This window comes from Actinia tenebrosa, unplaced genomic scaffold (assembly GCF_029948245.1).
Source record: "Actinia tenebrosa isolate PJP-AT-01 unplaced genomic scaffold, QUT_ActTen_1.0 PGA_scaffold2__45_contigs__length_23673736, whole genome shotgun sequence".
NCBI lineage: Eukaryota > Metazoa > Cnidaria > Anthozoa > Actiniaria > Actiniidae > Actinia > Actinia tenebrosa.
Window position 1 is genome coordinate 18544267 of NW_028292579.1, and position 14328 is coordinate 18558594.

The 14328-nt window shown below is 38.2% G+C and overlaps 3 protein-coding genes across 3 annotated transcripts; 1 reads left to right on the plus strand and 2 right to left on the minus strand.

The window, feature by feature from the left end:
* The first annotated feature begins 141 nt into the window (after positions 1-141).
* On the plus strand, positions 142-5236 carry LOC116304722 (uncharacterized). The gene is made up of 6 exons (XM_031714496.2): positions 142-329; positions 855-937; positions 1623-1803; positions 2500-2718; positions 3268-3406; positions 4523-5236. Exons 1-6 carry the CDS (start codon positions 267-269, stop codon positions 4882-4884), a joined length of 1047 nt encoding a protein of 348 aa, XP_031570356.1. The 5' UTR covers positions 142-266; the 3' UTR covers positions 4885-5236.
* Positions 5237-5331: 95 nt separating this feature from the next.
* Positions 5332-8278, minus strand: LOC116304721 (xaa-Arg dipeptidase). Its single transcript, XM_031714495.1, has 3 exons — positions 7942-8278; positions 6769-7251; positions 5332-6006 (listed from the first exon to the last, which is right to left on the minus strand). Exons 1-3 carry the CDS (start codon positions 8267-8269, stop codon positions 5630-5632), a joined length of 1188 nt encoding a protein of 395 aa, XP_031570355.1. The 5' UTR covers positions 8270-8278; the 3' UTR covers positions 5332-5629.
* Positions 8279-8790: 512 nt separating this feature from the next.
* On the minus strand, positions 8791-13535 carry LOC116304731 (programmed cell death protein 5). The gene is made up of 7 exons (XM_089033802.1): positions 13431-13535; positions 13306-13361; positions 12173-12234; positions 11382-11473; positions 10205-10276; positions 9967-10024; positions 8791-9214 (listed from the first exon to the last, which is right to left on the minus strand). Exons 1-6 carry the CDS (start codon positions 13494-13496, stop codon positions 9980-9982), a joined length of 393 nt encoding a protein of 130 aa, XP_088889928.1. The 5' UTR covers positions 13497-13535; the 3' UTR covers positions 8791-9214; positions 9967-9979.
* Positions 13536-14328: the final 793 nt, after the last annotated feature.

Here is a 14328-nt window from a genome sequence, read left to right on the forward strand (position 1 = left end):
CATCATCATCATCATCATCATTATTTACATGCATGCTAAGTAAATGTCAGACATAATTTTTGCATGTTGCATTTTTCTTGTCTGTAGTATGCAGTCACAACTGGTCAGTGGATATCCACAACAGAGCTGAGTGACCACTCTTCCATAGTATCTTAATCATAAGATCATCATCATATCATTGATATTTATTACCTATAGATGATGACGCACTTCAAAGTCATTAGTTTAATAATGGTTTAAGAAATATTTTACTATCCAAACCAAATATGAAATTGTACCACAGGACACTAACATATTCTGTATGGAGGCATTACTGCTCAACTCAAAAGGTGACTTTTTTTAAAGATTAATAGGACAGCTCGACAATTAATTATGACAAATACACATGTAGATGCCCCTATTCAGCTGCGCATGATTCTCTAAACACGTCTTTACTGCTTTCTCTCCTTGTAGCCTGCTGTATTTTTAAAACAAACAAAGAGACTAAAAACCTATTTACCTGTTTAACCTTCAAAACTTCGCGAATTTTATTTTGGCTGAAGAAAATGAGGGCAAGGCTTACTCACAGATAGAATGAAATTTAGTATGTTGGATGTTGCATAGAGAAGAATGCATGACTTGAGAATATCAGGGGGAAAATTATCTTGAGTCAATTAGGAAGAGACCTAACAATCTCTATCTAGTCGCATGTGATCATGCCAAGACTAGGTATCAAACCTGAAAACCCTGAGGTATTACAAAAAGTCGATTGTACTAACACTACACCACCCTTGATTTTTAAATAATTATTAAGTATTTCACAAGAACAATCTAAATGACAGTTTGAAACTAAATTTTTTATTTTTTATTTTTAGGATCGGCAGTTCATAGACTGGAAGAAGATTGTGATCAAGGCTGGTAATGGTGGGGATGGAAGTGCCCATTTCAGACGAAAAAAGTAAGCAACAAGCTATCCCTCGTTTATTTTGTTGCGCAGTTCCAGAAATTATCCTTACCCTCCCCCTCCCCTTCAACCCCTGGAGGGGGGGGGGGGGGATGAATAAATTCTGGAACTACGCATTTATTCATTCATTTAATTATTATTTAATCCATCCATACACCTATCCATCTATACATCCATCCATCCAACCATCCCTTCTTTTTATTAATAACTCATTCGTACTATCAGATATTCATCCCTTCCAAAGACTTGAACCAAATTATTTCAGTCCTTTCACAGGACTTTACCAGGTTTCAAGTAACATCATGTGACCCAAAAAATAGCCCATTCATTGGCTGGTTTCCTCATGAATTATTAATGATTATGAGAAGTATAATTATAAGACACCAGCCAAGATCAGCGGTGGCGGATCCAGGGTTTTAAAAGGGGGATTCAAAAATGGCCACCACACAGAAAAAGCTGGCACAATCGGCTTTACAAGGGGGGAGGGGATGGGGGCAGGGGTTGCAATTTCATTTTACTGAGTGTAAAGAACATAATTGGCTTCACAGAGGAGGGGGATTCCATGAAACCTAAAGAACCACCCCTGGATCTGCTACCTAATCAAGTCCTGATGTATAATCCACCCATCTATCTATTCATGATTCTATCCATCCATTTATTTTTGTTTTATATATTTTAGATGTCAGCCAAGAGCAGGTCCTGATGGTGGTGATGGTGGACACGGAGGAAGTGTCCTCCTTGTTGCAGATGCTTCATACAAAGAACTAGCGCATGTTCAGAAACACAACAAGGCAGGAGATGGAGAAGGTGGCAAACAAAATGACTGTCATGGAAGAACTGCATCCAATTTATTCATTAAAGTAGGTATCATCTTAGAAACTAAAATTGCATGATATTACCGTTGGCCTGAACTTAATTTTCATGAAATTTTAATGACTAAAAAATTTGATATTTTTTAGAACCTTGGCCAGGTATTTTTTTCAGAGCAGTGAGCTTTCCCTAAGTGTATTTTTGTGGGGCAGCTGCAGATGTTTTACAAGCAAAGAGAGTTCATTGAAATAATGGGGGGAGGGGTATATTTTATATTCATGAATGCTTTCTAATTATAAAAGAAATTAAATATTTTGTTTCGTAAAGATATTGATGTGATGCCAAAAGGGTGTCATATTTGAAACTCAGAATCCACATAGCCACCCTATAGCCTGCATCACATTCGGAATTTTCTTCGTAAATACTGTGGTATTTAGGAAGAAAATCCCGGATGTGATGCAGGCTAAGCCACCTACTCCCTACTCATCCCCACTCATCCCCCAAGCCATAAAATATGGACAGTCCTTAATCCATAGCATGGGCCTTGCGGAAATGAAATGAATGTAATAATATTATAACGGATATACATGCTGTACTTTCTTTATTTGTCAACAAAAGTTATTTTAAAGAATAACAGTCAACTACAAATTAAATAAATCAAAAAATGTAGATGAAATATAAAATTCTTGTTCAAAAGTTATTTTGATTTATTTCATTATGGTTTAACAATAACTGTATACTTCCAGGTGCCTCTTGGGACTGTTGCAACACACTACAAAACCGTCATAGCAGACATGTGTACAGAGGGTCAACACACAGTCATTGCTCATGGGGGGAGGGGAGGGTTGGGAAATGCTCATTTTAAGTCAGCAACTAACCAATCACCTGAGATTGCTACTCCTGGCACTCTTGGTGAAGAGAAAGTAATTGAGCTGGAGTTAAAGACGATAGCTGATGTAGGATTGGTAAGAAAAGTTGTTAATAATAATCTTATTCTATTTCCTATTCCATTTCCCATTTTGTCATCCCCATTTTGTTTTTACCCATTTTTGCTTTCCCATTTTGTCACCCTGGCTTTTTATTCCCATATTCAATCCCATTTATCTTGCCAATTTTCCATTCCAATTTTCTCATTTCCTTGCAAATGAAAGCAAAGTGTTAACTCATAATGTATAAGATGGAAGAAATGGCAGAAAATGTAAAATTGAATATTTTAATGGAATTCATATTGGGAAAACATAATAGAAGACAATAGCTTGCTGTTCAACATTAAACTTTGCAATACATTTTTTTGGAAGATTATGCAGAAAAGTGAATAAAATGAATAGAAATGCTTGTTTCTGATTTTTTGTTGTTTTTTCAATTTTATATTCTGGGTGCCCCCCCTCCCCCAATTTCTGGGACCTCGCTACGCTCCTGCCCAGAGGTGAGAAACAAATGCACTGCCACCACACCACCCTTGATTAACAAGGCCTGGAATTCTCTACTAATTAATTGCCTATTTCCTGATATAGGTTGGTTTCCCGAATGCTGGTAAATCTACATTATTGAGGGCTATTTCCAAAGCAAAACCAGCTGTTGCGGCATATCCCTTTACAACACTCAATCCATATGTTGGAATGATAGAGTACGATGATTACCATCAAATTGCAGGTGTGACTGATTGATTGAAAGTTTGATGGTTCATTAGTCAGTCCCAGGTCGAGGGAAAAACTGGTTCGAGTTTGCATTACAGTGCATTGTGGTTATGTTTGTGGGGACAAAATAGCAATCTCGTACCCAGAGCCTGCGTTTCTTCTGGCCTGTGGCGAAGAACGAGGGCTCTGGCATAATCCATTTTTGACGTATGCGCAATTTCCCGGAAATGAAATATAATCAATGAAAATCATGCTGTCAAACAGAGTTATGTGTTTACTTCCGTACAACATAAAAATTAGAAATCGGGAACATATTCATTTTATTTTAAGTCTTTTAATGCATGCGCTCTTATACCGGAAGTCCAAGAAATCCTGTTCTCAAAAAAAAATAGATTATGCCAGAGCCCTTATTCTTTGCCACAGGCCAGGAGAAACGTGTCGTAGGCTCTGGGTTCAAGATTGACAAAATAGACGCCATCTTGGAACCATAAAACATCCCCACACTCGACCCAGTTTTTCCTTAACCTCGGGACGGCATAGACCTCAATTATGAGTACGTTTCATACCTACACTAGTCCAGTCTCCCTTTCTGTAGCTTTTTTGTCATACTAATTTTCACTATTGTCTTGGTATTCCCAAAAAAGAATTTTAACATTTGAATATGAAAATTTATTTTGAAAATGATTGTGGTAGTTAAAGTACGGAACGTTATTAGGGTTAAGTTCTAATATAGTGCCCTTTTCCATGTGGATATGATCAAAGGCGCTTTCAAAAATGAGAGACGTGGTAGTATTATTACTATCATGAGTTGTAGGCTCAGGGTGATCACTGCCAGGGTTTCTTTACGTCCTCAGTGGTTCTTTTACGTCCCTCCTATGTTGGTTAGTAATGATGAGTGTGGAGAGACGGTGGTCATCCGAGTCACTTGAAAGTCTAACCATTTGCAGATGTAATTACAAAGACAGCACTTTCTCCTCAGTTATTTTAAGACCCCGAGTGTTTGGTCCGTCCGAGGCTTGAGTGTCAACCAGATGTTGTTTCAGGGTATTGGATCAAATTTAAAGATTTTTTTCTCGTAACAAACATCTCAACATCATTTTAACACCACCCTCTTTAAATTTTCTTTTTCTAGTTGCAGATATACCTGGGCTAATTTCAGGTGCTCATCTCAACAAAGGTCTTGGACATTCCTTTTTACGGCACATAGAGCGTTGTCGATGCCTTCTCTATGTCCTGGACATCTCACAGAACGATCCACTGAAACAATTCTCTTCATTACAGCAAGAATTAGAACTTTATAAAGAAGGTTTGTCACGAAGACCTGCTGCAGTTGTGGCAAACAAAATAGATACAGTGGAGAACTTTAAGAGCAAAAATCTGGTTGAGGAACTTGATTTACCTGTTATACCGGTTTCAGCTCTTTTTGGACAAGGAATCGGGGTTTTAAAGACTAAGATAAGATTACTCTTTCAAACATCACTGAATAGGGTTTGAATCATTACAACGCTTGATTCCTGGACGTGCCGTTACTTGTGATTAGCCATAATAATTTGTTAGATCTCTTGATTTTTCCGGGTTCTCTAGTTTTTTTTCTCCCTTCGGAATAACTTACAATGACCTAACAAGCGGATTCAAATTCCATCTGGGAGTAAGCCTTTCCCTGACTTACATCAGTCCTTAAATTGTTTCGGGGTTCTATCCTCGTCAAAGTCAGTCCCACGTATTTTGCATGCTGTCTTGAACTGGTGGGAGCTTTTTTTTCTCAACCTTGGAACGGCTAATATAGCGCACTTTTCCATGTGGATATACTTTAAAAAGCGCTTTAAAATGAGTCCGTCAGTCGGTCCGTCCGTCCGTCAGTCGGTCCGTCCGTCCGTCAGTCGGTCCGTCCGTCCGTCAGTCAATAAACAAACCAAAAAATAAATAACAATATTACATATAGCCAACGTATAATAGCCAGTTTAATTACTTTCAAATTAATATAGTTATTTTTATCTCTATTTCAGTTCGAACCAGTTTCATAATCGTGTTGTGATAAAAAATTCAATCGCTAATAAATCTACGGCAATACAATTTGAGCTGCGCTCGAATGGTGTATTTTTCTCGACTATTGATTAAAGCTATCCTCAACCTGTGGTCGTTGTCTACAACTAGTCATTTTTTTCGTGACTTTTTAAGTCCTGCATTTTTCATGATAAATTTCTTTCCAAATTCTTAGAACAAAAATATTTGATTAAAATCATTTGGAATGTTCAAACTGAGATTTCATTATTTTCAAAGTGTCTGGATTGCTCATGACCTCAATAGCAGTCATTGCCATCGCCTTTGCAGCAATGATAGTTTTGTGATGAGCAGCATCAGTAGCTGCGGCTGCAGTGAAGGCATGAGAATGATTGGGTGCGGTTGTATCGATACTGTACAAGGGGTGAATCGAAGGAACTGTATAAGATACATTTCCCATGTCAGTGGAACCCAATGGCAACTTGTTCTCTTCCTCCTTGGACAAATACTTGAATCCCATACTCTCTGCATGCTGTTTGTACACATCTGCTAGTTTAGGGTTGGTATTCAACTCTGCGTATGGTAAACAAGGCTCTTCTATTTTAACTGTGCATCCTAAAAAAAAAACATACGGTATATCTCCCATGTTAGTATGAAGTCTTGAAGTCTTGAAGTCTTGTGACTATATTTATCATAATCTATATTTATATAGAAAAAAGTGATGGAAAAGGAATAGTGTTTCCATTTTGTTCCTGAAGTAAAAAAACAACAAACAAACAAAAACGAAACAAAAAAGAACAGCAAGTGTAATGGAGCAAACGTTCAGTGTTCAGTGAACACTTGAAAAGTTACAGTGTTGCAAGTATTCATAAGTAAACTAGAACCATGCTTTCATGTTTTTAGTAAATTTGAAATAATAATTGTAAATTTAAGAGTCACATCGATGAACATCACAAGGACAATGGACACAACATTGACTGGGACTCTGCTACATGTATTACATATAGCACCAACTACCTGGTATACAAACTTAGAACAAAAACCGCTTTACTGAAGTCAACAATTACCGGCACCTTACAAAAGACTTATAAACGACCTCAAACAAATGACTGCGACTTGTGATAACACCCACGTATCTTAACATAACAATACCGACTTATTACCGTTTACATTATGACCACATCAGAGGTATAAAACTCTGAAGATGACTTCTGCTCAGGTTGTCGAAATGTCAGTCACCACCAACAACAGTCTTTCTCAAGACTACACTCACCCGGACGATCACATTTCACAACAAATCGTAAACTTCTATATCTTTATTAGGGACACACCTTTTTTAGCAAAATATTATGACCAGAAATCCTCTAAATAACTTACCAGTTGCCTTTGCTGCTGCCTCAAAACAAAGAAACACTTTTGCTCGCAGTTCTTCTAGTTCGTTTTTATTAGGAGCCCTCAAGTAATACTCCATAACTGTTTTATCTGGTATTATATTAGGCTTGACTCCTCCTTCAAGAATCACACCATGGACCCTCCACGTGGGCTTCATCTGTTGCCGCAGCATGCTGACACTGCTGTATGCCATTACTGCAGCATCCAATGCATTGATTCCTTCCCAGGGAAATGCTGCAGCATGTGCGGCGTATCCTTTAAACGTAATAGTGTGCTGACTGATGGCCAAATTGTGAGCTCCTATTGCATCAAAGGGACATGGATGCACCATCATACTGAAATCCACATCTTTGAAGCATCCATTATTGATCATGTAGATCTTTCCACCACCTCCTTCTTCTGCAGGGGTACCAAGCACTAAGAGTCTTCCAAGTTTGTTGCCACTCTTCTCAAGTGCTGCTTTGACACCTATATGATACATTGTTTGACTCAGACCATAAATATTCCTTACTGGACATGAAACATGATAGTTTTTATAAGTGTTTGGGAGTATTCACAACTCTAACAGTGCAACATGCAAAAGTATGACCACATTAAATGTATTCATCCTGGGGGGGGGGGGGGGGGGGGGGGTAGGGGGTACTCCAATATATGGACTATACAGGGATGATCCGCTGAACAGGCAGCTTCTTGTCATGAATAGGGTATGTAATTTCACTCAAATTCCAGGTTTTTCCTAAGTTTCCTGTCATATTCAGGTTTTCTACTTTCGCATTGACCGAAACTGGTTATTATGGTCGTCAAAAAAAGCAATACGTGAGATGACATGATGATTGAAACAGGAACTCAATGCAATTAATTATATCTTTTGTCATAAACAGGGTAGCCCTTTCAGAATCCCAGCGGAACCCCTACCCAAATCCTGGCGGAGTACCCCCCCTCCCCCCCCCCCCCCCCCCCCCCCGGGTATTCACATGTACTTCTTGGTGTTTTTAAGAGTTGTGAATAGCATATTATTTAATTCCTTCCCATGACAATTTATGTATTAGATGATCCACGTATTGTAAAATACAACTATGAAGTACCATGTAAAGAATCAAGTCTGAATTGTAAGATATTGAACAGGATCAACGTGTCGATCACCAGTAGTTAACTTACCCAACGCTGCCGCTGCTCCAGCCTCAGCAATCAGATTATGTCCACAGGCATGTCCTACCCCAGGTAGAGCATCATACTCACATATAATCCCTACACAAGGACCCTCATTTCCACCGTACCTGGCACCAAACGCCGTCTCCAATGTCCATTTTCGAGACACTTCCAAACCGTGTTTTTCGAAGAATTCTGTCAAGATTTCATGACTTTTGAATTCCTTGAAGTTCAGCTCAGGATTTTCCCATATTTTTTTATTAAGTTCTTGTAGCTCTTTGGAGTATTTGTCAATGGCTTCACAGGCAACGTTCTTCAACTCTGTAATAGTCGCCATCTTGGCGTAACACAGGGATCCCAATGTCATGACACAGGAAACCCAACCTTGTTCTGTCTTCTTTTCATCTCTTCTCGGAAAGGGACAGGTCGTCGGACAGGTCATTACTTATCGCCCGGGGAGGGGAACGAAGGATTTTGTTGGGGGATTACCCATGCCTTTATCAGGAAGGTGCAAGAACGGTGGGATTTGCTTACCTTGGCGACCCTGACAAGGAATATGACCCCCCTCCATTGTTGACCCCCTCAATTGTTGACCCACTCCATTGTTAACCCCCCTTCATTGTTGAATAAAAAGATGACCCCTGCACTCTTTAATGTGCCCCAGCTTTTGAGCCTGATTTTTTAAATGTTCTTTTTTTTATTTTTTCAGAATAGTAAGACAATAAATTTATTGCACAGTATTAAATAACTAAACAAAAGAAAGTGTGCAAGGAATATTGGTAGTGGTAATTGTCATAATCACTTGTGAAAAGTCAAAAATAAAGTCAAAATGTGAATTCATACAAAACTAAATCTCAATGGAAAATCAACAAAAGCATATTGATATGCATTTTATCAAACTTCAAAATTTTACAACTGAAATTGATTAAGGTTGATGAAATCCTTGCCTTTGGTTTTCAATATGGGATTCTTTCCACGCCTTACTTTCTCTTTCAAAGTAAAAATGTAAGAAAGTTGATCGGGGCCAGCGGCCATGGTAGTGGTAATTTGATCAACCAATTTGATAGACAGTTATTGACAATAAGTGTTGAGAATCCATTGTGCTATAGCGACCTACTCTGGCTGTCTACTATTATTTATTTTCAAGCAGTTTGAACCTTCCTGGCAAAGATGGACTTCATGAGAAATGACAGCATCCACAAACCATCGTATGTGAAGTGTTTGACATCCTTATAGTGTCACTTTATATTTTTATCAAATTAAAACACACACAGCCATACATCTAAAAAAAAAAAACATACAGAAATTAAAATAATGGGATTTTTGTGGGAGCCAGACAACTCAGACTAGATACATGACGCTTTCTCGAGTTTTGGCTTCTTTACAAACAATAAGATTCTGAGTCTGAAATGGTAAACTCTTTCATTGATATTCTACAGTAAACCAAAGACCCCTGCATCTTGAGGCAACTCTGGAAGCAGCATTTTTCTTTTCTTCCAGTTTTGGTTCCTTCTTCCAATTTACAAGGTCTGAAATAGTAATATTTTGATGATGGAAGCCAAAACCTCATTCACATATCTAGAGTTGCTTGAGTATCAGGCTCAAGGAGAAAGGGGGGGGTTGGGGGGTTGGGGGGGAGCAACTGTAAAGGAAAGTGATTCGTCAGGCCTTCCTCTGCCACTCTTCCCCCTCTCCCCAGGCCCCTCTCCAGACCCCTTGAAGGCCTGACACTTGGGCTATTTAAAGTTGTGAAGGTTGCAGGATCTTGAAAAGTGCTTATTAGTAAATGTTGCAACTTGTCTTAGAATCATTGTGTAGTTCAAAAAATTATCCATACCCTCCTCATGGAGGAATTTTTTAAAGACACCCCCCTCCCCCTGGAAATTCCAATTTTCTTCCATGCAAACTCTGTAATTTTCGTTCTTTCTCTGACCCCCCTACTCTTCGGAAATTCCAAATTCCTCTGTGGGGTGGGTATGGATGATTTCTGGAACTACACATTGTCTGAAATTACAATCATTGATAAACTTTTACCTAAAAAATTTAGCTAGTAATCATCATCATCGTCATCATCATAACGTCGCCTGTTGAACTATAAGAGAATTTTTATATTACAATGTGAGTATTTTTAGCATTATTAGAGAGGGTAAGTTTGAAAAATAATTTCTTAAGAAAAAAAAGTGTTGGTGTGGGGGGGGGGGGGGGGGGGGGGGGCTACCCCCTGACTCCTACATTCTTTCTATTCTTTCTTACAAGAGAAATTAATATTCACCTTCACTGTGGTCTTTTTCTGTGTCTGTTCACTAACTCTTTCCAGTAAACTAACCAGCTGTGACTCACCAACCTACGACATGATATTGTGACACTTTTCATTATTTATCTGAAGGGGAAAGGAAGGCATCACATGTGAGTAGAGTTGGTGGAACACTCCCTTTGATTTTTTGATTTGAGGATATGCATGTTCGGCCTTATAGATCGGCCCAGAGGTTATTTCAGAGTTTGATCTATGAGTTACCCATGCTCTGCCTTAGATCAGCCCAGAGGTTGTTTCAGAGTTTGATCTATGAGTTACCCATGCTCTGCCTTAGATCAGCCCAGAGGTTGTTTCAGAGTTTGATCTATGAGTTACCCATGCTCTGCCTTAGATCAGCCCAGAGGTTGTTTCAGAGTTTGGTCTGTGAGTTAGCCGTGTACTGACTTAGATCAGCCCAGAGGTTGTTTCAGAGTTTGGTCTGTGAGTTAGCCGTGTACTGACTTAGATCAGTCCAGAGGCTGTCTCAGGGTTCAATCTGTGAGTTAGCAGCGTTCGACCTTAGATCATTCAAGAGGTCATTTCATGGTTGATCTACAATAAGTTACTTAAATCAGTTTTTTAAGTTATTCAGTTCATCAGTTCATCAGTTATAGTTACTTAAATCAGCCCAGAGGTTGTTTCAGAGTTTGATCTGTGAGTTATATTAACTATGCTCTGACTTTGATCAGCCAGGATGTTGTTTCAGGTTTCACTCTGTGAATTATCCATGCCTTAACTGACATTATCCCTGAGATTGTTTCAGAATTTTATCTGTGAGTTACATGCCCTGGCTTACATCAGCTCAGAGGCTTAACAAGTTACCTTTAATGTAATTTTGTGTCTTGGAGTTTTTTGTATACCCCTAGGGTTTCGATGTTTAAATAAATACATAAGATTGTTAGGCTTTTTATAATTGACTTGATAATGATGCATTGCATTGTCGAAACATCATCTTTTTCTTTGATTGAAACATATAATAGTTTTTTCATGCCGCTAATGGATTTTAAGAACATTTCAGCATTTAATTTTATCTTCAAATTGTTCACAAGTAAATTGATTTGGTTTTATAAAGCTAATATTACTGACAATACCGTTTTCCAACAAAACATCATAAAACATAGGCTTTAAGGAAATTCCATGGTTTCTAATCCCATACCTTTCCTGGTAATTGTCCACTCTGTGCCATCTGTATTAGTATACTTTCCACCATTCTTGCCTTATCTGGCTTTACAAGAGCTATGCTGTTGACTGAAACAATACATTTTTCCATGTTACTGTAGGAGTGTACTTTAACTCAGGGCCCTAACCAGGGGTTTGGAGGATGGGTGCACACGAAATGGAAATGGAACTAGTGGTATAACATTCCACGGCTTTGAAGATTTGCAGAAGAAAAAAAGGAGAAACCGGGGGAGGGGGGGGGGGGGGGGGAGGAATAGGAAACTAAGGTGATTGATCAATCCAATAACCCATGTAGAATTTGCAGAAACACACACAAAAAACTAATGGGTTAGCGGGCCTTCAGCTTCTGTAACTAAAGTATGGCATTGTCAGATTACATTTTTTTACAGTTTTAATTTTCAAAATTCCAAACATACTGTACTAGTTTGATTAAGTAATTGAAGAAATAAAATTAAATGCTCTGTGCAGTGATAAGGTAATAGATGTAAATAATATGACCCCTAAATTGGTGTTGATAGAGTATTGGCCGACACCACACCTGTACTGACAACCTACCCACAATCTACCAACATCCTACCATGAGACACACTAGTGACACTGATTTGGGGGCGTATTGTTTACTTCTATTCATACCCAGTTATAAAGCATTTGAGAGTTGCGGTAAAACAAAAGAAAAGTGTTAGAAGCACAATGCTTAGCGGGTAATAATTAAATCATAAATAATGATCTTCATTAATTAAATCTATATTAATTTATTATAAAACTTACGTCTTGCCCTGGCTGACTGATCCAATATCTGAGATAGCAATGCAGTTCTCATTTCATTTTCCCTGTTAAATCAGATATGGATACTTCTTAAAACAGCTGGCAAAATAACAACAATGGTGTTCATATAATAATTAACAAATATTTCCAAAGGTGGAGTGATCATTAGTTAATTTAGAGAGAATAAGAGAAAAATATCAAATGCCCTTGGCAGGAATCGAACCCACGTCTAATTAATTATAGTTAATTTACTGAGCTGTAAGTCTTCGGGCAGTGAGGTAAATATTTACCAATGGTCAATGAGCCTGAGTTAAATAATAATTAATAGTTATAAGTATAATTGTATGTTATATCAAAGAAGAGTTGAAATTCAGGATAAAAAATACTTTGGTATTACTTCTGCTCTGGTAAACTTTTGGGTCGCTCAAACAATCTCAGCTCAAGAAACTCTTTATTCAAGTTAAAAATTATACTAAAAAACACAATAAAAGCTAATAAATGGCTGCTCATCATGAGTGTTCCTGTAGCTCAGTGGCAGAGCATCTTACTGGTATCCCGTAGGTCATCGGTTCGATTCCTATCAGGGACTCTGATTTTTTTCCTGAGTTCCTTTCAGCTAGTGACAAAAAGTAATTTTTTCTAAACATATGTAACTAACATAATGTGTAGTTCCAGAAAATGTCCATACCCCACCCAAGGAGGAAATTGTAAATTCTGAAGGGGAGGGGGGTCAAATGGGGTGACAAATGCTAATCAACAAATAGAAATATGCTGACAGATATTTTTACTACATGACATTCATCCCAAATCTCCTTGCTTTTCGTTCGAACTTAAATAAGAGAACAATTTTCAAATGGAATTAGAACTAAGCCATTCAATTTAACGATACAATAAACAAATAATCTGACTCGTACGCTAAAGGATGTTTTTCTTTATTAATATGCTCAAATAACTGTCATAGATGGAGAGATAGGTATTCCTTTAATAATGGCTAGATAGAGTGCAGTAGTCACGGCGCTATTTTAAATATACAAGCGTAAGTTATTCCAGATTATCTAAGAACTGATATTAAAGAAAGTATAATTATTCTTACATCATGCACATAGTTTATACGACAGAGAGCTCCAAACACTAACCTTTTCATCGCTTCTTGTCGTTGTTGCTGCTGCTGTAGATTTTGCATATCTTGGCCCTAAAAACAAGAAATTTATTAGTTATGAACCAAGTAAATAATTAAAAGTGTACTAGGGAGAAATATTACCCCTAGTTGTTGCTGTAATTCAGCCATTCTCTTCGCCCTCAATCCAGCCAACTCCTCGTCCGCCATCTTGAATTTTTGGATTTAGAACTGTCCACAGGTAGCCCAAGCCAAATAGGCACATGTTATTCTTTCCCTCCTCGAGCACCTGCTCTTCGAGAGCCTTTTCCCACGCTTCAAGCTACTGTAACTCCACTGACAGGGAATATAGTGAAGAAACACTGATAAGATTGACTTGTGGTAAGTCTACAACGTGGCAAACGTTGGTCGCCAGATAAGTGTAGTCGGGCTTTTGAGTCGTTAAACACTATACAAGAATCCAGCTGTATGCCTTTGAAAGAAAAGATCTTTGTAAAGTTGGTTGAACTGGAGAAAAGAGATACCGTAAGTCAAAATAGACTCAATTCGCCTTTGGAAATAGAACCGGAAAATGGTACATTGCCCAACAAATCCGTAGTTTACCATTGCCATGCCGTGCCGTAACAATATACAATCATGAATGCATTAGTGTCTATGCAGCAGTATGCACAGGTAGCCCAAGCTTGGTTTCTGTGGTGTCCTGTTATAAGGAAATGTATGGGGAATCATCAAAAATTTCAATAAAATCATCAAAACGTGAAATAAAGCCTCGAAATTTTACCTAATCATTGAGAAATAGCACTTCTTTCGCTCTGCGTGGTTATTTTTTGAATTTAGCCCGTTTTAAGGATTTTTTTCCCCACCAATAAGAAATAAGAGAAGGTTGGAAACTCGGGATCCAAAAGCGAGCCATCACGAGTCTTTGAAACCTCGTACGTCTTCGAATTTTCTTTCCAGCGCCAAATTTTAGTCATGACCCTTCTCTCACATCCCTATAGAACCGAGAAAGTCGCATTAGAGATTAGTCTTCGCGTCTTTAAGC